This window comes from Notolepis coatsorum, assembly GCF_963971535.1.
Source record: "Notolepis coatsorum genome assembly, chromosome: 9".
Classification (NCBI taxonomy): Eukaryota; Metazoa; Chordata; class Actinopteri; order Aulopiformes; family Paralepididae; genus Notolepis; species Notolepis coatsorum.
This window is the reverse complement of record NC_140173.1, coordinates 11,122,454-11,144,555: the sequence shown is the minus strand read 5'-3', so window position 1 is coordinate 11,144,555 and position 22,102 is coordinate 11,122,454. Positions and strand designations below refer to the sequence as shown.

The 22,102-nt window shown below is 45.6% G+C and overlaps 1 protein-coding gene across 1 annotated transcript in view; it reads left to right on the top strand.

The window, feature by feature from the left end:
• Positions 1-608: 608 nt before the first annotated feature.
• Positions 609-22,102, top strand: part of pla2g12b (phospholipase A2, group XIIB) — a gene marked incomplete at both ends in the record, with an annotated part of 24,633 nt that continues 3,139 nt past the window's right edge. Inside the window, 3 exons of the mRNA XM_084321253.1 lie at positions 609-891; positions 3,504-3,580; positions 8,596-8,761. Of these exons, the coding sequence (XP_084177379.1) occupies positions 609-891; positions 3,504-3,580; positions 8,596-8,761 (526 nt within the window). The remainder of the gene's footprint in view (positions 892-3,503; positions 3,581-8,595; positions 8,762-22,102) is intronic.

Sequence of the window (22,102 nt, the reverse complement as noted above, 5' to 3'; positions counted from 1 at the left end):
CACCTGTAGCCCAGGCCCTTGTAGCGGATACACCTGTGGCTGATGAGTCTGAAGCCAAGGCTGATATTGAAACGGCGGATGTCCCAATAGCTGATACTCTTGTTGCAGAGGACCCTCTAGCTAATAATATTGTTGCAGAGGACCCTCTAGCTAATAATATTGTTGCAGAGGACCCTCTAGCTAATAATATTGTTGCAGAAGACCCTGTCTCTGATACTCTTGTTGCAGAAGACCCTGTCTCTGATACTCTTGTTGCAGAAGACCCTGTCTCTGATACTCTTGTTGCAGAAGACCCTGTCTCTGATACTCTTGTTGCAGAAGACCCTCTAGCTAATAATATTGTTGCAGAAGACCCTCTAGCTAATACTCTTGTTGCAGAAGACCCTGTCTCTGATACTCTTGTCGCAGAAGACCCTGTCTCTGATACTCTTGTCGCAGAAGACCCTGTCTCTGATACTCTTGTCGCAGAAGACCCTGTCTCTGATACTCTTGTCGCAGAAGACCCTGTCTCTGATACTCTTGTCGCAGAAGACCCTGTCTCTGAGCTTGCAGTGGAGACCCCCGTGGTAGCAGAAGGTGCAGCAGAGCCAGCCCCGGACACCAACGCTATGACGGGCGATGTGCCCGCTGCGGATGCTCCTCCTGTGGACACTCTTACCGAAGAAGAGGCCCTGGCTCCGGAGGTGCCCACCGAGGAGGAGCTGGAGAATGAAATAGAGGCGTTCATAGAGAAGCAGCACCTCCTGGCCGTGACAGCGGCCCCAGAAGAGGAGTCCGGCTGGGGCTTCGGCATGCTCAGAGGCAGCTTCCAGAGCGTGGGCGGATACTTCGACTCTCTGGTGGAGATGGTGGGCGGACGCAGCGGGGTGTGCGAGCACGCCTGCCGCAACGGTGAGAGGCTCTTTAAGCCTGTGAATGAGTTATTGTAGTTTTGTATTTCTCATTCGTTTTCATAAACTTCTTTTATTATTATAGTATGGGTGGTATTTGTCAGGGGCAAGATGTAAGAAGTTCAGAACAGGTATCGTGCAGCACAAACAAATCATTGTATGAAAGTAATTGACCCTCAGTCACGGAGACGTCGGGGTCTTAATGAACATTACACGGTGATACCTCCGCCCACTCGCCGTGTTTACAAATCTGGCCAAATTGACAACGACTGAAAACTAAAGAAATTTTCTGTATATTTTCTATTTAGTTTTAGGTCGTTTTGTTGTGAGCACACGATATAGTTTCAGTTTAGTTTTAGTTAACTATAATAATAACCTTGGTTCAGGTACAGTACCATGACTTGGTTAAAAAGAGAGAAATGTGGCTTTGTATCCTTGTTGTTTTTCAGTGGAGTTTTATGTTGATGACCACAGCTCTGCTTCTAACTTGTAAGCAAAGGCATCGTCTTCAACCACTCCCACACTCTTATAACCGTATAAATATATTTTATACATATATGTATATAATATGTATATATGCACCTGTCTGTACATACCTGCACATAATCCTTTTACATATCTGTAAAATACTACATCTACATCTGTACACATCCCTTACCTACTCAGTTACGCTGCTGGCCCGTATGACTGCTACCATAGTGTCTTTACCCCTGTATCACTGTACATATTAATACAACTCTGTACATACATCTGATTAGCACCACACTCAGTAGTACTAATTTATCTATGTATACCCAGTTTAATCACCTGTACATTGTATATTACTGTTGCACTGTACTGTTACATTTGCACTCTGGTTAGACGCTGCTAACCTATTTTCGGTGTACTGTACTTGTGCTTCATGATGACAATACATTTGAATCTAATCTAATCTAAAATGTTTTCCCACTGTTGCCTGGTTATCAGGTATTGATCCCTCTATCATGGGACAAGGCTATTGATTAGAGTCTCTGAGAGGGAACCCTGTGAATGCACTAGTGTGCACTTATCAACAGGTCGTTCCTGTTACACAACCCAGACCCCAGCTCCCCTTACTTAAAGTAAAAGTACAAATACGCAGATGAAATAGTACTCTGGTACAAGTAAAAGTCCTCTATTCAAAAGTTGAGAAGTATAATTTGATATTGAATTTACCAAAGTATACAAAGCAAAAGTATAAATTGTATATGATGTATGAAACTTTGGGAGCATTCAACCCTTGAACCATTGACCTTTAAAGGTTACGTTAAAGTTGTATGAGGTCCAGTTATCCCGGCTCTGTTTACGTCCTCTTGAAGATAGCAGGCTTTACATTTGAAGGTACGTTATCTTCATGAATAGTTTTCTATGCAAAATCCTTTTCTTTAAAGTAACTGATGGGTCCGGATGAATGTCAAAACCACTCTCAAAGAGCACCTACGGGAGACTGCAATTCTAAACTGGCCCCTGTAAATGTCCAAACCCAACCCCCTCCAATGTACAATCCCCCCCCCCCCCCCCCCCCCAATGTACAGTTACCCCCCCACCCCCAATGTACAGTTACCCCCCCACCCCACCTACCCAACCAACCTCCTCCAATGTACAGTTTCTTCCCCCTCAAATGTATATACTCTCTTTTTAGACTATTTTTGTACTCATAAACAGTACTGTATATTTGTAGATCTAGTATGCCATAAATGTCTAGATGCAACAGTGCTGTCTATCTGTATGTCATCATTATGTTATGAAGAATTGAAAATGGGGGACCCTGATGTAAACAAGACGAAAGTCTTTCTCTGGTCTGCATCCCCTTAACAATTGTGTGTATTGAGCCGTACTGTATTGTACCCATTCTGCAATCTGTTCATACGATTTTCAATCAAGAGTAAAAGTGCAAAGTTCCAGAAAATCTAAATACTCAAGTAAAGTCAAATACAGTACTTGAGTACAAATACTTTGGTACTTTCCACCACTGCCTATAGATAAAGAGGAACACATCTTTATCTGTGAGTACAAGAGGCATGTAGTCAAGGACATACAGTCATGAGTCAAGGGTATACAATACACAGGTATACAAAATGTACTCAAATAGGAGGACGTACAGTAGGCCCAATGTAGCTCCTTTTTGGTTATTTTATTCACCAACGTCTTGATTAGATTTAGATTAGATTCAAATGTATTTATCATTATACGGCACAAGTACAGTACAACGAAAAGAAGTTTGGAATCCAACCAGAGTGCAAATGTAGCAGTAAAGTGCAACAGCAATATGTACAGGTGATTAAAAACTGAGTACAAAATATAGAAATGAGTTCTACTGAGTGTAGTGCTAATCATCAGGGTAACCAGGCAGTTTTCTGTCAAAACATTGGTGAATAAGATAACCAAAATGGAGCTACATTGAGTGTGCGTGCGGCGTTGCCCTCCTATAGACTTCAGTGTGTGTTTACTCATCCTCTTATACAAAATGTACTCACTTCTTCATAGACATAATGGAGCGTACCGACCTATCAGCCGAATAACCACAGGCTTCTACTGGATGGTGGGATCACAGTATACCCACCCCCCCCTAACCGCCCCATTACTCCTCCACAGGTGACGCCCCTCAACCTCGCCCCGGCTTCCAGATCCCAGAGTCGGACGGCTGCAGCTCCTCGCTAGTGGGCTTCCAGGTAGACACCGCTGTATGTGACTCACACTTACCATGTTGACATGATCACTACTAACACCACCTCAGGGGTTTGAAAAGAATGAATGCATGAATGAACGAATGAACAAATGAATTAATCTTTATTTCGAACATGATTTAAAAATAAAAAAAACTAAGAATAAAAAAAGACAAACAACGATAAATATACATATCACTATTCGAAAAGAGTAGGAAGAAGCCTAAGCGTATCATGCCCTACCCCTATCCGCCAACATTCATTAATACTTATATTATATAATGGAGAATATCCACATTACCAATAATTCTTCATTGAAAACAACATAAAATAGATAAATAATATCAGTATCCACAGGGCTGTCCCTGACTAAGGATTTGGATAGTCGACTATGATTGGCCAAAATTTGCCGTTAGTCGACTATTAGTCGACAAAAATAATAATAAAAGATTATCATTCAATGAAAGCTTTTGACAGGTTGGAATGGTCGTATCTATGGGCAGTGTTAGAAAGGATGGGGTTAGGAAAAGGATTCATTGATATGATTAAAGTATTATACAAAGACCCATCGGCCATGATTACAACAGGTACAATCACCTCCGAAATCTTTCCAGTATCACGGTCTTCCAGACAGGGTTGCCCCCTTAGTCCCGGACTATTCGATCTATCATTAGAGCCTTTAGCACAATATATAAGACAATCCCAATCCATAGAACCAATCGTAATCAAGGGCACACAACACAAAATTAGTTTATATGCGGACGACGTAATACTGTTCATGCAAAACCCCAACACCGCATTGCCTCATCTTCTCAAGTTGATTGAGGACTTTGGAGATTTATCGGGATTTAGGATAAATTGGCCGAAGTCGGCCTTCCTCCCACTTAACGCCCCTGCAAAAAGAAATATAACCCTCCCAGAAGAGATACCGATGGTAAAACACTTTAGATGTTTGGGAGTTGAAATATTCCCTACCATAAGCCAAACGGTGAAGCACAATTACATAAAAATCCAAAACAAAATCAAATACGACCTTGTCAGGTGGTCAAAACTTAAAAACTCAGTACAAGCACGGATATCAATAATTAAGATGGACGTCCTACCTAGAATCAACTTCTTCAGCTCAATGCTACCGTTACCCCCTCCAAAGGGTTACTGGAAAGAATTACACTCCTCCACATACAAATTTATTTGGAATAACAAACCACCACGTATAAAAAGATCCACCGCACAGAGAAACAAAGCAGACGGTGGTATGGCATTTCCAGATTTCCACCACTATTTTAAGGCATACACTTTAAGACCACTGACAACATGGTTTGATCCCCAAGCATCAGTATCCTGGAGAAATTTAGAAGAAAATATAGTAGCTCCACATAGGCTGAAGGACATAGTGTACACCAAATTATCACTTTGACTGCCGGGAGCCGTCTTTAGACGTCTTTGCTGGCCATGCTAAAGTTGCCGGGGGACGCTGTACGTCGTCTTTATATCAATATTTCAAAAATCTGCGATCGGATTCATAATGTCCCTCCGCTGGCCTGAGATACACCAGCAGGACCCACTGAGCTCTCTGGCGGTTCAGGAGCGCCATCTGGTGCCGCTTAACAGGAAGCGCAGTAGAGGTTGTGCTAGATGTCCGTATTGCTTCCGGCCACTCGGGATAGGTTCCGGCACTCTAGCTCGTCACACTACATAGCGATCGATTGCCAATAACTCGATAAACAACATGATTTGGACGTATATACCATTATACAAGCTGGAGATGGACCGGGTAATAATATATCCCATAATGATAAAATTTCTACTCGACGATGATCGCCCAACGGCGCGCGGAGACTGGGGTGAGTTTCAGCGTGTAACGTTACCGTCTTCGATAATAACTGATATTATCAACATTTGACCCACATTAGATGATTGGTATAACGCTGCCCACGGAATTATAAACGCCCCCTCGCCCATCCGGTCAACATCAGATGACGTGTAGTAACTTCTAGAAGTACGTCTAGTTGGAATTTTTTATATCGCGCTGATTGCCATCAAACTGTATTTCATCATCAATATAATGCATTTGGGGCTATATATCACGTTCTGGAGAAAGCTGCAGAAAGAGATGAAAACATACTTATACATTAGACCATACTTTACTATGAATATGTGAATGAAAAAGTTTAACGTTGCTACACAATGAACAATATATATAGGACTTTGAATGGGCCCTAATAATGGCAATGTAGCAATAGAATTTAAAAAGTTATAGCCCTGCAAAGAAGGGGACTTTCTCCATAGACAAATAGCACTGGCAATCTATGGTATATCATTAATTTAACCTTAGGCAACCAAAGTGTTTTAAGCAATGCGAACGGAAATTTGGCCCCATAATCACTCATGCAATCCGGATATGGCGTGAAACACACAAAAAAGACTCTATCCCACATAAATGGCATAATCATACTCCCTTATTCAATAACAATGCACTCTTGATTGGAAAACAACCTATAAGATTCCCTAGATGGGAAAAGCAAGGCATACACACATTAGGAGACGTTTTCAACAAACAGGGTTTTTGTAGTTTTGATGAGATATGCAAAAAATTTAATCTCACCAAGTCCTCATATTATTTTTACGCACAGTTATTGGCATGTTTGAAGGCTCACGGTGTTCCATTAAGGATACCAATTGTACACCACAGATACCACAAATTCTTCTATGAAAGAGAGACATCGAGAGGTTTTGTTTCAGATTTTTATCATCAATTACTAACGGCCTCGTATGAAACCCTACATCTAGACTCAGTCTGGAGGAGGGATATACCAGACCTGGAGATAGACTTTGACTGGCAAGAAGCCTGGGCAAATGTACGCCTTGCATCAAGGAACCCGGACCATCAACAAATCAATCTTAACTATATTCACAGGACATACTTAACTCCTATAAGACTGAACAAAATGGGTCTTAAACAAGACTCCAAATGCTCCTTATGTACAAATGGGGACGAAGGGACATTTATGCACATGTACTGGGACTGCCCACCAGTTAAGATATTTTGGAAAGAAGTGACCCAGCAATTGTCAAATCTCTTAACTCTGGATATACCTGTACACCCCTCTGTATTACTGCTGAATGATGTCTTTGAGCATGCAGTACCTCCACAGCTAAAGAGATTGGTTTTATCCGGTATCACAGTGGCTAAAAAGCTGATAGCATCACGATGGTTTCAACCGGAAAAAATGTGCCGTAAGGTCTGGATTCTTACATATCTCGATGTGATTTATCAAGAAATATCAACAGCTAGAATTTTGGGTCTCAATGAATCCAAAATGGCAATGTGGTTAGAAGTGGTGGAGAGAATAAAAGCCAGCATATAATGGTAGTGTCTGGTCAGGAACAAATTATAATGGTTGGATTATCCAATGGGGGGTCCGGGAGAGGGGGGTACGAGCTGGAGCATATGTGTATTTGTATATCCTATTGTGTGTTGTCATGTTTGTTTATGTGTTTGTTTAAAAAATAATAAAAAAATAAAATACAAAAGATTATCATTCCATTTGGGCTGTGGGGGTGCTTAATGTCTGAAGGAGTCGACTGAAGGCTTCTTGTCCTCTGCAAAAGCATGCAATTGGTCCACCGATGGATACATCTTGATATTGTCTAGTCTAGTGTGTTCATTAGATGGGTGAAATCCTCTTTCAGTGCCTCTGTGCCTGTTTTCATAGGCAGTTAGCCTCTGGTATGCGCGCCATTAGCGTTAGAGGCCTCTTTTCTTTTGGAAAGAATGATACAAAATATATATATATTTCTTTTTTTATAAATATATATATATTTTTTTGTATTCGACTAAGAGGTTGGCAGTCGACTACGGCTCCTTTCGACCGATTAGTTGACTAATCGACTAATAGGGGTCAGCCCGAGTATCCATAATGTAGTACAAAAGTAAAAGAAACAGCCTAGAATCCAGAAGATTGACAATAGTCACCTCCCCTTTCCTCTTTTTGGTCATTTTCAAATATCATTCCTTTATAAAAAAAAATTTAATAGAGCAATATTTCTGCTTTCCTTCATTTTATCTTGTAGCCCAGGTTTGAAATTAACACTGGACACCAACGAAACGCTGGTCAATTTTGGCTCATAAGTCTGTCGTTTCTATCAGCGTCTTTGACAAGCAGCCAATCTGTGTTCAATTATTCTGTTCGAAAAGCATTACTTTGGCAGCTAACTAAGCTAGCTAGCAAGATTCTGGATCCACTTGCTACTGTGGCTGAGCGATGACAACGTTACGTTTCAGACCCTGGTACTTTAAAGTCCATACTCTTCATACTCTTCATTCTTCATCAAATGGCTGTAACGATATTTGATTTCTATTCTAAAATGGAAAAACCACCGACCACGTGATGGCTTTAGTGTTGAGAAGCGTCCTCACTTCTCTCCCCAGGCTCCAGTACAGTACAGTACAGTACAGTACACGCCCATGGGGCAGGTGGTCTACCCTTCAAGAACCATGATGCCTTTACTTACTTACTCACAGTAGCCTATAATCATATGTGTCTTCATATGTGTTCTACTGATGAAATGTTTGTAAACCGTACATTATATCAAAAGTTATATAATGAGAGATTTCTATTTTGGAAAATAGAAAAGTCCCCCCAAAAGTCCAAAGTGAATGTTGTTGTTTACATGTTGGGTGCATGATGTATCCCCTCCCTACTTGCCATTTCCCCACGTGCTGGTGCTCTAGTGCGACATCTAGTGGCTGAACGCTATCTATAGCACCTTTAAATAGGGCCTGGGTTATAAAGGGAACAAATAAAATAGCCGGTTACCTACCAAAGAGAACATTATGACATTTAGAACATGTAAATTGTGTTATGTTTTGTTTTTTATTTTTTTATTTAAAAAAATAAATTCCATTTCATTGCTATAGAGATCAATGATTTGTTTTTGTTTTATATTGTCTGTATTTATTTACATGTTCGAAAATAAAGATATCAAACCAAACAGAGACCGTTGTTTCCCCTGAACAGTTCTCCCTGGGCATCCCCGCCATGACCAAGTGCTGTGCCATGCTGGACGAGTGCTACGACACGTGTGGGCTGAGCAAGCACCGCTGCGACTCCAAGTTCCGCTGGTGCATGCACGGCATCTGCTCCGACGTCAAGAAGACCCTGGGCTTCGAGGCAAAGGTGCAAGGTGAGGTGTTCCCCCGCGGCTCGCGGCTCACAGGGCTCGCGGCTCACAGGGCTCCTCCCCTCAGGCGCAGGCTCCTCCCCTCAGGCGCGGGCTCCTCCCCTCAGGCGCGGGCTCCTCCCCTCAGGCGCCGGCTCGCGGCTCACAGGCGGACACCGTGGAAGTTACTCACGCAATATAGGCAGGTTTCAACGTAACAGAAACACTCTTCCATGGATTCAATTTGATTTCCTGTGTCCACTATAGACGGGTTTCTTGTTCATCAACATACCGTGTTTGAACAATCAGCGATACCTGCTGAGTCACGTGACTAAGTTGCCCCTTATCTGTATAATGGAGCTCTATGGAGAAACCATGACACTGCCCTGACTAACAGTATAATGGAGCTCTATGGAGAAACCATGGCACTGCCCTGACTAAAAGTATAATGGAGCTCTATGGAGAAACCATGGCACTGCCCTGACTAAAAGTATAATGGAGCTCTATGGAGAAACCATGGCACTGCCCTGACTAAAGGTATAATGGAGCTCTATGGAGAAACCATGGCACTGCCCTGACTAAAGGTATAATGGAGCTCTATGGAGAAACCATGGCACTGCCCTGACTAAAGGTATAATGGAGCTCTATGGAGAAACCATGGCACTGCCCTGACTAAAGGTATAATGGAGCTCTATGGAGAAACCATAGCACTGCCCTGACTAAAGGTATAATGGAGCTCTATGGAGAAACCATGGCACTGCCCTGACTAAAGGTATAATGGAGCTCTATGGAGAAACCATGGCACTGCCCTGACTAACAGTATAATGGAGCTCTATGGAGAAACCATGGCACTGCCTTGACTAAAGGTATAATGGAGCTCTATGGAGAAACCATGGCACTGCCCTGACTAACAGTATAATGGAGCTCTATGGAGAAACCATGGCACTCCCCTGACTAAAAGTATAATGGAGCTCTATGGAGAAACCATGGCACTCCCCTGACTAAAAGTATAATGGAGCTCTATGGAGAAACCATGACACTCCCCTGACTAAAAGTATAATGGAGCTCTATGGAGAAACCATGGCACTCTCCTGACTAACAGTATAATGGAGCTCTATGGAGAAACCATGACACTCCCCTGACTAAAAGTATAATGGAGCTCTATGGAGAAACCATGGCACTCCCCTGACTAAAGGTATAATGGAGCTCTATGGAGAAACCACGACACTCCCCTGACTAAAAGTATAATGGAGCTCTATGGAGAAACCATGACACTCCTCTGACTAAAAGTATAATGGAGCTCTATGGAGAAACCATGGCACTCTCCTGACTAAGAGTATCATGGAGCTCTATGGAGAAACCATGGCACTGCCCTGACTAAAGGTATAATGGAGATCTATGGAGAAACCATGGCACTGCCCTGACTAACAGTATAATGGAGCTCTATGGAGAAACCATGGCACTCCCCTGACTAAAGGTATAATGGAGCTCTATGGAGAAACCATGGCATTCTCCTGACTAAAAGTATAATGGAGCTCTGTGGAGAAACCATGACACTCCCCTGACTAAAAGTATAATGGAGCTCTATGGAGAAACCATGGCACTCCCCTGACTAAAAGTATAATGGAGCTCTATGGAGAAACCATGGCACTCCCCTGACTAAAGGTATAATGGAGCTCTATGGAGAAACCATGGCACTGCCCTGACTAACAGTATAATGGAGCTCTATGGAGAAACCATGGCACTGCCCTGACTAAAAGTATAATGGAGCTCTATGGAGAAACCATGGCACTCCCCTGACTAAAGGTATAATGGAGCTCTATGGAGAAACCATGGCACTGCCCTGACTAAAGGTATAATGGAGCTCTATGGAGAAACCATGACACTCCCCTGACTAAAAGTGTAGAAAGAACTTTTGAGCGTAGATGGGTATTTAATACAAGTATCTTACAGGGACGATACGATACAGTCTAGTGCTATATGCTGCTAACCTGACCGGTGTTTACTTCCTGAGTGACGTCAGAGTAGTACGGGGGCCGTCACGTCTCAAGCTTGTGTATCAGACTAGCACAATGCTCTACAAAAAGTACAACAGGGCTCTATGGAGAAACCATGACACTCCCCTGACTAAAAGTAATTTCAAACGAAAATGGCGGGATGTAATTTTGCCAAATCAGCATGGCTTTGGCATGGATTGATTGTTTAGATCATCAGCACGGCTAACAAATGCAAATATTGTAGTCTTCCCCGTCATTCTGACCAGGATTAAGTGCCTTTTTGTCTCCTTGATGCGTGTGCACACTGAGTCTGACCTCTGACCTTGATGCGTGTGCACACTGAGTCTGACCTTGATGCGTGTGCACACTGAGTCTGACATTGACCAGAAACCTGTCTATAGGCCGTTTCACTGGAATGCTGTTGCTAGTTAACCCCACTGAGCAATCCTTTGTCTATTAGACGTCAGTCTGGATCCAAGTGTACTTCCTGTCAGTTATTGCATTAGCAAAGACTGCAACAGGAAATTAATCCTTTCACTACCACACTACAGAAGGTTAACCCCTTCACCACCACACTACAGACGGTAGTGTAGGAATGATATTCACTTCTACTCTATTATATTTTTTTTTATCTACTTTTTTCTCCCCATTTTCTATTTTTCTCCCTTCCCCAATTCCGTATTGTCCAATTCTACCCTCCCCTGTCTCGAACGCTGTTAGGCTATGCCTTCCACAAGCCGGCTGCAATGTGGACGAAGCCTTGCATCACGTGTCCCCTCCGGTACTCGAGGAGGCAGCCGTCGCATCTTTTCACCTGCACAGCGCAATCTCTCAGCGGCGAGGGTCTGCATGGGAGGGACACGCCGCCCCCGTCGCTTTCTGATTCTACTGCGCAGGTGCACCAACCGACCTGTAGGAGTCGCTGTCCACAACGTCCGATCCCCACCCACCAGCTTCCCTCCCCTAACACTGCCAATTGTATTAGTATGAACGACCAGCCAAGCTGGTAGCAACGCAGAGAGCTGGGCTCGAACCCAGCATCTGCGTTGGTGGCAAGCGCCTTGCCCACTGCGCCACCTAGCCGCCCACCTCTACTCTATTTATTAAAGAGATTTGCACTACATTCATACCTCATTTGCATTTGCACCTTGCCTTATAGTTTTTGTACCTCATTGTCTGCATTTGTACCGCATTGTCTGCATTTTTACTCACTGTACTTAGATTGTACTTAGGTTGTACTTTAGCTTGTATATTGTATTGTATATTGTATAGTGTTATTCCTCTTTTTACTACTTTTTTACTGTATGAAGGACATTCTCAAGGGCTCATACAGAACCAAGCATTTCACTGTAGAGTACATGTACGTTATATGTGACAAATAAAAACAAACTTGAACTTGAACTTGTAATTGTACAAATTAACAAACTTAAATAAGGTCATCATATTTAAATCATTTGCAATCAATGACTTGGCTGGAGTCTGTGACCCTAAGTGGTCATTTGTGAAGATTTTTCTTGCCAACAAAGCAGAGACCAACTGTGAGGTTCGCCTCTTCCCTGGACCTTTAATTCCCTGTCTCCTCACCTCACCAGCCCCCACCCTCGCGTTGTCGTTGTTTATTTATTGCATTCCCTACACTCGCTCCGTTCCTTTAAGGTACTGTGAGGATTCTGTGTTGATTGGTTCTTGCCGAACACACACTTCTAAGTCAAGTATCAATTACCATCACGCACCTGATGTGTGTTCTAATTAGCGCCCCAGTGGGCTTTAAATACCTCGATCTCCCCCCCAGTCCTGTTCGGGTCGTTCTCTATCTGTAAGCTCCTACGGGAGATTCTCTATCTGTAAGCTCCTACGGGAGATTCTCTATCTGTAAGCTCCTACGGGAGATTCTCTATCTGTAAGCTCCTACGGGAGATTCTCTATCTGTAGGCTCCTACGGGAGATTCTCTATAACAGTATCTTATCTTATCTGTATGCTGGTTCATCTCCGGCGTGAGACGAGGTGCCAGCCTTCGCCACTTGTCGCCGTTTGCCTGGAGTGGGACACAGCCTGCGCTCTCTAATTCTCTATGGGAGGTATTCCAGTGCTCCACTCCAGACCCCGCGCAGACGCGCTCCTACAGCAGACGCGCTCCTACAGCAGACGCGCTCCACTCCAGACCCCGCGCAGACGCGCTCCTACAGCAGACGCGCTCTTACAGCAGACGCGCTCCACTCCAGACCCCGCGCAGACGCGCTCCTACAGCAGACACGCTCCTACAGCAGACGCGCTCCACTCCAGACCCAGCGCAGACGTGCTCCTACAGCAGACGCGCACCACTCCAGACGCGCATCGCTTCCTAATACTCTACGGGAGGATGCGTCTCTCCGAGCCGGCGCGCTCTTCTAGCCGACGCGGTACTACTCCAGATGCGCTACTACTCCAGACGCGCATCACTCTCTAATTCTCTACGGGAGGATGCGTCTCTCCGAGCCGGCGCGCTCTCCGAGCCGGCGCGCTCTTCAAGCCGACGCGCACCACTCCAGACTTCTAGTCGGCGCGCTACTTCTCCAGATGCGCATCGCTCTCTAATTCTCTACGGGAGGATGCGTCTCTCCGAGCCGGCGCGCTCTCCGAGCCGGCGCGCTCTTCAAGCCAACGCGCACCACTCCAGACTTCTAGCCGGCGCGCTACTACTCCAGACGCGCATCGCTCTCTAATTCTCTACGGGAGGATGCGTCTCTCCGAGCCGGCGCGCTCTTCAAGCCGACACGCACCACTCCAGACTTCTAGCCGGCGCGCTACTACTCCAGACGCGCATCGCTCTCTAATTCTCTACGGGAGGATGCGTCTCTCCGAGCCGGCGCGCTCTCCTCCAGACGTCTAGCCTGCGCGCTCCTACTCCATCCCTGTAAGCAGCTCTGGCCCTCGCCCTGTCCAAGGCCTTACCCTGTTTTCTCTGTCCCTGTCTCCAGCCCGCCTCCCCGGGCCTCTCTCCCTGTTCCCCTCTCCAGTGCCCTGTCCCTTGCCCTGGCCCTGTTCCTTTAGCCTTAGCCCCCTAGCCTGCTCGCCTCTTAAAGGCACAGTGCCAATTTTCCCTAATTCTTGTTTCCAGTATTTTGTGTTCTCCCTTAGCCTTCCCCTTAGCCTGCTCGCCTCTTAAAGGCACATTGCCCTTTTTCCTTGTTCCAGTATTTTTGTGTTCTCCCTTAAAGGTACAGTGCCGCTTTTTTGTTGTATTCAATAAATGCCCAGTTCTTGGCTTACTCTCATACCTGTCTTGTGTTGTGCGATTGGGGTCGGTTACAAACCATAACAGTACGACCCGACCAGTCGACGACCCCAGCCAGCACAGACAGTGTATGTTGAGTTTGTCCTTTGTTAGCCTTTGTTAGCTCCCCTGTTAGCTTCCCTGTTAGCTCCCCTGTTAGCCTGTTAGTCTCCCCTGTTAGCTCCCCTGTTAGCCTTGTTAGCTCCCCTGTTGGCTTCCCTGTTAGCTCCCCTGTTAGCCTGTTAGCTCCCCTGTTAGCTTCCCTGTTTAGTTTCCCCTGTTAGTTCCCCTGTTGACTCCCCTGTTAGCTAGCCTCGTTAGCTCCCCTGCAGCTTGCCAGGCCTCTACTACCAGCATGGCCCCAGTCTGCTAGCTTAGCCCCGGCTGCTAGCACAGCCTCTATGTTAATGCAGCCCTTGCAGCTAGCATAGGCCCTGTAGCTAGCCATGCCCAGGCAGCTAACCCGGTCCCTCTGCTTGGCCTCCACTTTTTGTGTAGCTTTCCCACTGCTAGGACTGCCCTTTCAGCTAGCAAGGTCAGTTTCCCCACTGCTAGGACTGCCCTTTCAGCTAGCAAGGTCAGTTTTCCCCGCTGCTAGGACTGCCCTTTCAGCTAGCAAGGTCAGTTTTCCCCACTGCTAGGACTGCCCCTTCAGCTAGCAAGGTCAGTTTCTCCCTCTGCTAGGACTGCCCCTTCAGCTAGCAAGGTCAGTTTCCCCGCTGCTAGGACTGCCCTTTCAGCTAGCAAGGTCAGTTTTCCCCACTGCTAGGACTGCCCCTTCAGCTAGCAAGGTCAGTTTCCCCACAGCTAGGACTGTCCTTCCAGCTAGCTTGTTCTCTCATGCTGGTCCAGCCCTGTCTGCTAGCCTAGCTCCGGCAGCTAGCGCAGCCTCTATGTTAATGTAGCAGTACAGCTAGCATAGGCCCTGTAGCTAGCAGTGCCCTGGCAGCTACCCTGTCCCTCTGCTAGCCCCACTTTTAGTGTAGCTTCCCCGCTAGCATGGCCCAATTTTTTGTTTGTTGCCTTGTTTATGTCCCCTGCCCCTCTGTCTGTATTTTTGGGTTGCCCGGTGGCTCCCGTGGAGGGGGGGGGTACTGTGAGGTTCGCCTCTTCCCTGGACCTTTAATTCCCTGTCTCCTCACCTCACCAGCCCCCACCCTCGCGTTGTCGTTGTTTATTTATTGCATTCCCTGCACTCGCTCCGTTCCTTTAAGGTACTGTGAGGATTCTGTGTTGATTGGTTCTTGCCGAACACACACTTCTAAGTCAAGTATCAATTACCATCACGCACCTGATGTGTGTTCTAATTAGCGCCCCAGTGGGCTTTAAATACCTCGATCTCCCCCCCAGTCCTGTTCGGGTCGTTCTCTATCTGTAAGCTCCTACGGGAGATTCTCTATCTGTAAGCTCCTACGGGAGATTCTCTATCTGTAAGCTCCTACGGGAGATTCTCTATCAGTAAGCTCCTACGGGAGATTCTCTATCTGTAAGCTCCTACGGGAGATTCTCTATCTGTAAGCTCCTACGGGAGATTCTCTATCTGTAGGCTCCTACGGGAGATTCTCTATAACAGTATCTTATCTTATCTGTATGCTGGTTCATCTCCGGCGTGAGACGAGGTGCCAGCCTTCGCCACTTGTCGCCGTTTGCCTGGAGTGGGACACAGCCTGCGCTCTCTAATTCTCTACGGGAGGTATTCCAGTGTTCCACTCCAGACCCCGCGCAGACGCGCTCCTACAGCAGACGCGCTCCTACAGCAGACGCGCTCCACTCCAGACCCCGCGCAGACGCGCTCCTACAGCAGACGCGCTCCTACAGCAGACGCGCTCCACTCCAGACCCCGCGCAGACGCGCTCCTACAGCAGACGCGCTCCTACAGCAGACGCGCTCCACTCCAGACCCCGCGCAGACGCGCTCCTACAGCAGACGCGCTCCTACAGCAGACGCGCTCCACTCCAGACCCCGCGCAGACGCGCTCCTACAGCAGACGCGCTCCTACAGCAGACGTGCTCCACTCCAGACCCCGCGCAGACGCGCTCCTACAGCAGACGCGCTCCTACAGCAGACGCGCTCCACTCCAGACCCCGCGCAGACACGCTCCTACAGCAGACGCGCTCCTACAGCAGACGCGCTCCACTCCAGACCCCGCGCAGATGCGCTCCTACAGCAGACGCGCTCCTACAGCAGACGCGCTCCACTCCAGACCCCGTGCAGACGCGCTCCTACAGCAGACGCGCTCCTACAGCAGACGCGCTCCACTCCTGACCCCGCGCAGACGCGCTCCTACAGCAGACGCGCTCCTACAGCAGACGCGCTCCACTCCAGACCCCGCGCAGACGCGCTCCTACAGCAGACGCGCTCCACTCCAGACCCCGCACAGACGCGCTCCTACAGCAGACGCGCACCACTCCAGACGCGCATCGCTTCCTAATACTCTACGGGAGGATGCGTCTCTCCGAGCCGGCGCGCTCTTCTAGCCGACGCGGTACTACTCCAGATGCGCTACTACTCCAGACGCGCATCGCTCTCTAATTCTCTATGGGAGGATGCGTCACTCCGAGCCGGCGCGCTCTCCGAGCCGGCGCGCTCTCCGAGCCGGCGCGCTCTTCAAGCCGACGCGCACCACTCCAGACTTCTAGCCGGCGCGCTACTTCTCCAGACGCGCATCGCTCTCTAATTCTCTACGGGAGGATGCGTCTCTCCGAGCCGGCGCGCTCTCCGAGCCGGCGCGCTCTTCAAGCCGACGCGCACCACTCCAGACTTCTAGCCGGCGCGCTACTACTCCAGACGCGCATCGCTCTCTAATTCTCTACGGGAGGATGCGTCTCTCCGAGCCGGCGCGCTCTTCAAGCCGACACGCACCACTCCAGACTTCTAGCCGGCGCGCTACTACTCCAGACGCGCATCGCTCTCTAATTCTCTACGGGAGGATGCGTCTCTCCGAGCCGGCGCGCTCTCCTCCAGACGTCTAGCCTGCGCGCTCCTACTCCATCCCTGTAAGCAGCTCTGGCCCTCGCCCTGTCCAAGGCCTTACCCTGTTTTCTCTGTCCCTGTCTCCAGCCCGCCTCACCGGGCCTCTCTCCCTGTTCCCCTCTCCAGTGCCCTGTCCCTTGCCCTGGCCCTGTTCCTTTAGCCTTAGCCCCCTAGCCTGCTTGCCTCTTAAAGTCACAGTGCCAATTTTCCCTAATTCTTGTTTCCAGTATTTTGTGTTCTCCCTTAGCCTTCCCCTTAGCCTGCTCGCCTCTTAAAGGCACATTGCCCTTTTTCCTTGTTCCAGTATTTTTGTGTTCTCCCTTAAAGGGACAGTGCCGCTTTTTTGTTGTATTCAATAAATGCCCAGTTCTTGGCTTACTCTCATACCTGTCTTGTGTTGTGCGATTGGGGTCGGTTACAAACCATAACACCAACGCCCCTCAATACATTTCAGTGTGACTTAATGTACTGTATAATCTGTTGTCAAACAGTCAAAAGATGACAACATGGTACTGCATTTTGTTTGCAGTTTTAGTTTTTGTCCGATCTGTGGATTAGATTACAGTGGATATATAGAGGAGGGGCTGCGACTGCTGGCCCCACACAGGCTCTACTACCAAGAGAGGTCTGGAGAGATTCACAGAATAATAAGTTACTAAATTCCAACCCACATGTTAGACCAAATCAAAAAAGTAAACCAAGCCCAATACCAAAGGCCTAGAACTGCACCAGAGAGGGAGGTTTGCCCCTGAGTGGGAGGTTCGAAGGGTCAACGTGGGTATCAAACAGGAGGGAAAACTGTCACGTTTTAAACTGTGGATACCAAACAGAGAAGGTAAAGACGACTTTAAACTGTTAAACAGTAATCCAGAACTATTTTATTGCACTGTAAAAAAAAAGATTTTTATATGTCTGTCATTTTATGTCTATTCTATTCTACTATTTTATTGCACTGCACTATTGCACTATTTTACTCTGTCTATTTTATCTTACACTTTTATTATTGTCTGTTTAAAACTGAATCAAACCATAAACAAGGTGGCCTGTTGGGATGTTAGATCCTAATGTGGAAAACTGTGATTTTATATGTCTGCACTTTATGTGCTCATTTTATGCCTTATGTCTTTTTCTGTTGTGAAGCACTTTGAGCTGCAGTTTCTGTATGAAAGGTGCTATAGAAATAAAGTTGTATTATTATTATTATTATTATTATTATTATTATTATTATTTTATTATTATTATTATTATTATTATTACCAATCGAGGCTCTTTGCCGCAAGGTCACTGTTTAAGGCATTACAGATTCTAGCTGTGATGGATTTTTAGTGAGTGCAGTGGACCCCGTGCCCGTGGGTTAAAATAAAATATAAACCATCTCACCCTCCAAGTGAAAGTACAGATCGGTGCATTTTCTGTAATTCCCCCCCCCCCCCCCCCCCTAATAGCCTAATAGCAATATATTCAACCCTGTCTCTCTCTCTCTCTCTCTCTCTCTCTCTCTCTCTCTCTCTCTCTCTCTCTCTCTCCCCCCCCTCCCTCTCTCTCTCTCTCTCTCTCCCCCCCTCCCTCTCTCTCTCTCTCTCTCTCTCTCTCTCTCTCTCTCTCTCTCTCTCTCTCTCTCCCCCCCCCCCCCCCCTCTCTCTCTCTCTCTCTCTCAGCCTGCGAGACCCCTGGCAGACACGTTATACACCACAGTGGGGACGCTGGCTGCAGTCCCTACCTGAACAGCCAGAGGGCAGCATGTATCTGCGCTGGAGAGGGGAGAGAGGAACTGTAGTCGCTGTGACTGAACACACCCTGGACTGTTAAGCATGGACCAACTCAGGGTCCTATAGAACAAAGGACAATTAAAAAGACATATAGTGTACATATATATTTAATAACACAAACACATATCCATGGACCTACTGTCGAAGACAAAATACCGTTTGGAACACGTTGTTATATAGGACATAGGAGAGTATCACAGACATATATTTAAAGTGGCAGATCCTCATTTATTTTATTTTATCTATTGGTAATAAGTGGTCATCGGCATCGCTGATGTAGTTTGCACTGTATTGACTTGCTTTCCATCATGAACATTCATGCTAACTACTGAGTTAATCTCTATTCATTCCAAACAAACCGCCGTTGCTGTTGGTGACATAAAAACACATCACTTCCTGTGTGACAGATGATTTCCCCGGGACCAGACACCAGTGTTTAGAACAGCAAATGTAAAAACATTCATGGTTTGGGTACAGGCAGAATCACTATTGTGTTATATTAGTTGGCGATATAAGAGAGTGGCAAAATAGACATTTATTTATATGAAAATGTGAGATTATTACTTTGATAATATAAATATGGAGTGAAGAACTCAATGGATAATTGATGTTTTTTTTCTTCTTTTTCTTTCTTTCATCTTCATGTGATAATTAGATGGTTCACTGGCCTGAGAAACAGAATGGATGGTTTGGTTCACTTATAATCACCACATACGTCACTGCTAACGCTAAATTAATGAGTCATAGGGACAAAGCACGAGATATTGCATAACTCTTGGTTAAAGGCCCAATCTGTTGATTTTCTTTTTTACCTTATCAGTGGTACATATTGATATATTAGATATATTGCTATACATTCTAGAAGAGTTTGATCTGTCGATGGAAAACGAGTTATTTCAGACTTTCTTAATCCATCATTAAGCTGAATATATTATTTATTCCAATGTTTACAAATGTGACAAAAGTAAACAAACCTTTTACAGCCACGGAATACAGCAAATTTCATTAAAAACATTCTAGTGTTAGTCCTTATATCAAAAGCTCAGTCATATTTACATGTTGTCTAGTGTTAGTCGGGTTATCAACAGCTCAGTCATATTTACCTGTTGTCTAGTGTTAGTCCTTGTATAAAAAGCTCAGTCATATTTACATGTTGTCTAGTGTTAGTCGTGTTATCAACAGCTCAGTCATATTTACCTGTTGTCTAGTGTTAGTCCTTGTATAAAAAGCTCAGTCATATTTACATGTTGTCTAGTGTTAGTCGTGTTATCAACAGCTCAGTCATATTTACCTGTTGTCTAGTGTTAGTCCCTTGTATAAAAAGCTGAGTCATATTTACATGTTGTCTAGTGTTAGTCCTTGTATAAAAAGCTCAGTCATATTTACATGTTGTCTAGTGTTAGTCGTGTTATCAACAGCTCAGTCATATTTACCTGTTGTCTAGTGTTAGTCCTTGTATAAAAAGCTCAGTCATATTTACATATGAAGAATTTTGTACAAAAAGATAATGAAGCAATCAGTATCTATATATGTCAGAATATTAGTCAGCTGTGCTATATTATCCAACATTTGTCCTCTGTATTCGACTTCAGGGGACATTTTGAGGTCTAGACTATGACTCCATTACCATAAATTATCTCGAAGACACCAGAGAAAATCCTGATGGGAAGGATATTCTGGCCTGTTTAATTTCCTCTAAGACACAATTTGAATTTTTATTACAACGGAGCACTAGGCTCCTCATCATCACATCCTGGAAGCCACCAAGGCCGACCTGCACAACTACTCAACACGCCTGACTGAGTCCGTTTCAGTTGCAAATGTAATGCACATTACCACTGCGCCTGTAATCTCTTCACGTATAAGTTATTTGTCACCTCGTTCTTTTTCTTTCTAGGAATGAATGGCTTTCTAATCGCAGCGAACGTGATGCGATTAAGTGTGTTTCTCCTCTGTTGCCATGTGGTAAGGTGAAAGGTCTGAGTAAAACTCTCCACCATAGTAATAATATAGAAAGAGAAGGAGGAACAAAAACCTTGTAACTCCAAAAGGTGTTCGACAAATAAGTGGCCCGGATTATAATAGGTAATATAAAATGCTTCTGAGTAAGTAAAATAAAATCACATGACATAGACGGTTGCCTGGAGATCTGGAGTTAATTTCAGGTCTATGTTAATTTGCCTCGGCTGTGATATGAAGCGAGCAAAGCAGAGTATATAGGCCTACAACCGGGAACCAGCAAGGGTAGGGTTAACCTCTATCTAACCTAGTAGCCCAGAGCTAACTAACTTTCTCAGGGGGAAGGGTTAAACCTCTATCTAACCTAGTAGCCCAGAGCTAACTAACTTTCTCAGGGGGAAGGGTTAGCCTCTATCTTATCTAGTAGCCCAGAGCTAACTAACTTTCTCAGGGGAAGGGTTAGCCTCTATTTTATCTATTAGCCCAGAGCTAACTAACTTTCTCAGGGGGAAGGGTTAGCCTATATCTTATCTAGTAGCCCAGGGCTAACTAAACTTTCTCAGGGGGAAGGGTTAGCCTATATCTTATCTAGTAGCCCAGGGCTAACTAACTTTCTCAGGGGAAGGGTTAGCCTCTATTTTATCTAGTAGCCAGGGCTAACTAACTTTCTCAGGGGAAGGGTTAGCCTATATCTTATCTAGTAGCCCAGGGCTAACTAACTTTCTCAGGGGGAAGGGTTAGCCTATATCTTATCTAGTAGCCCAGAGCTAACTAACTTTCTCAGGGGGAAGGGTTAGCCTCTATCTTATCTAGTAGCCCAGAGCTAACTAACTTTATCAGGGGAAGGGGTTAGCCTCTATCTTATCTAGTAGCCCAGAGCTAACTAACTTTATCAGGGGAAGGGTTAGCCTCTATCTTATCTAGTAGCCCAGAGCTAACTAACTTTATCAGGGGAAGGGTTAGCCTCTATCTTATCTAGTAGCCCAGGGCTAACTAACTTTCTCAGGGGGAAGGGTTAGCCTCTATCTTATCTAGTAGCCCAGAGCTAACTAACTTTCTCAGGGGAAGGGTTAGCCTATATCTTATCTAGTAGCCCAGAGCTAACTAACTTTATCAGGGGGAAGGGTTAGCCTCTATCTTATCTAGTAGCCCAGAGCTAACTAACTTTCTCAGGGGAAGGGTTAGCCTCTATCTTATCTAGTAGCCCAGAGCTAACTAACTTTCTCAGGGGGAAGGGTTAGCCTCTATCTTATCTAGTAGCCCAGAGCTAACTAACTTTCTCAGGGGAAGGGTTAGCCTATATCTTATCTAGTAGCCCAGGGCTAACTAACTTTCTCAGGGGGAAGGGTTAGCCTCTATCTTATCTAGTAGCCCAGAGCTGACTAACTTTCTCAGGGGGAAGGGTTAGCCTCT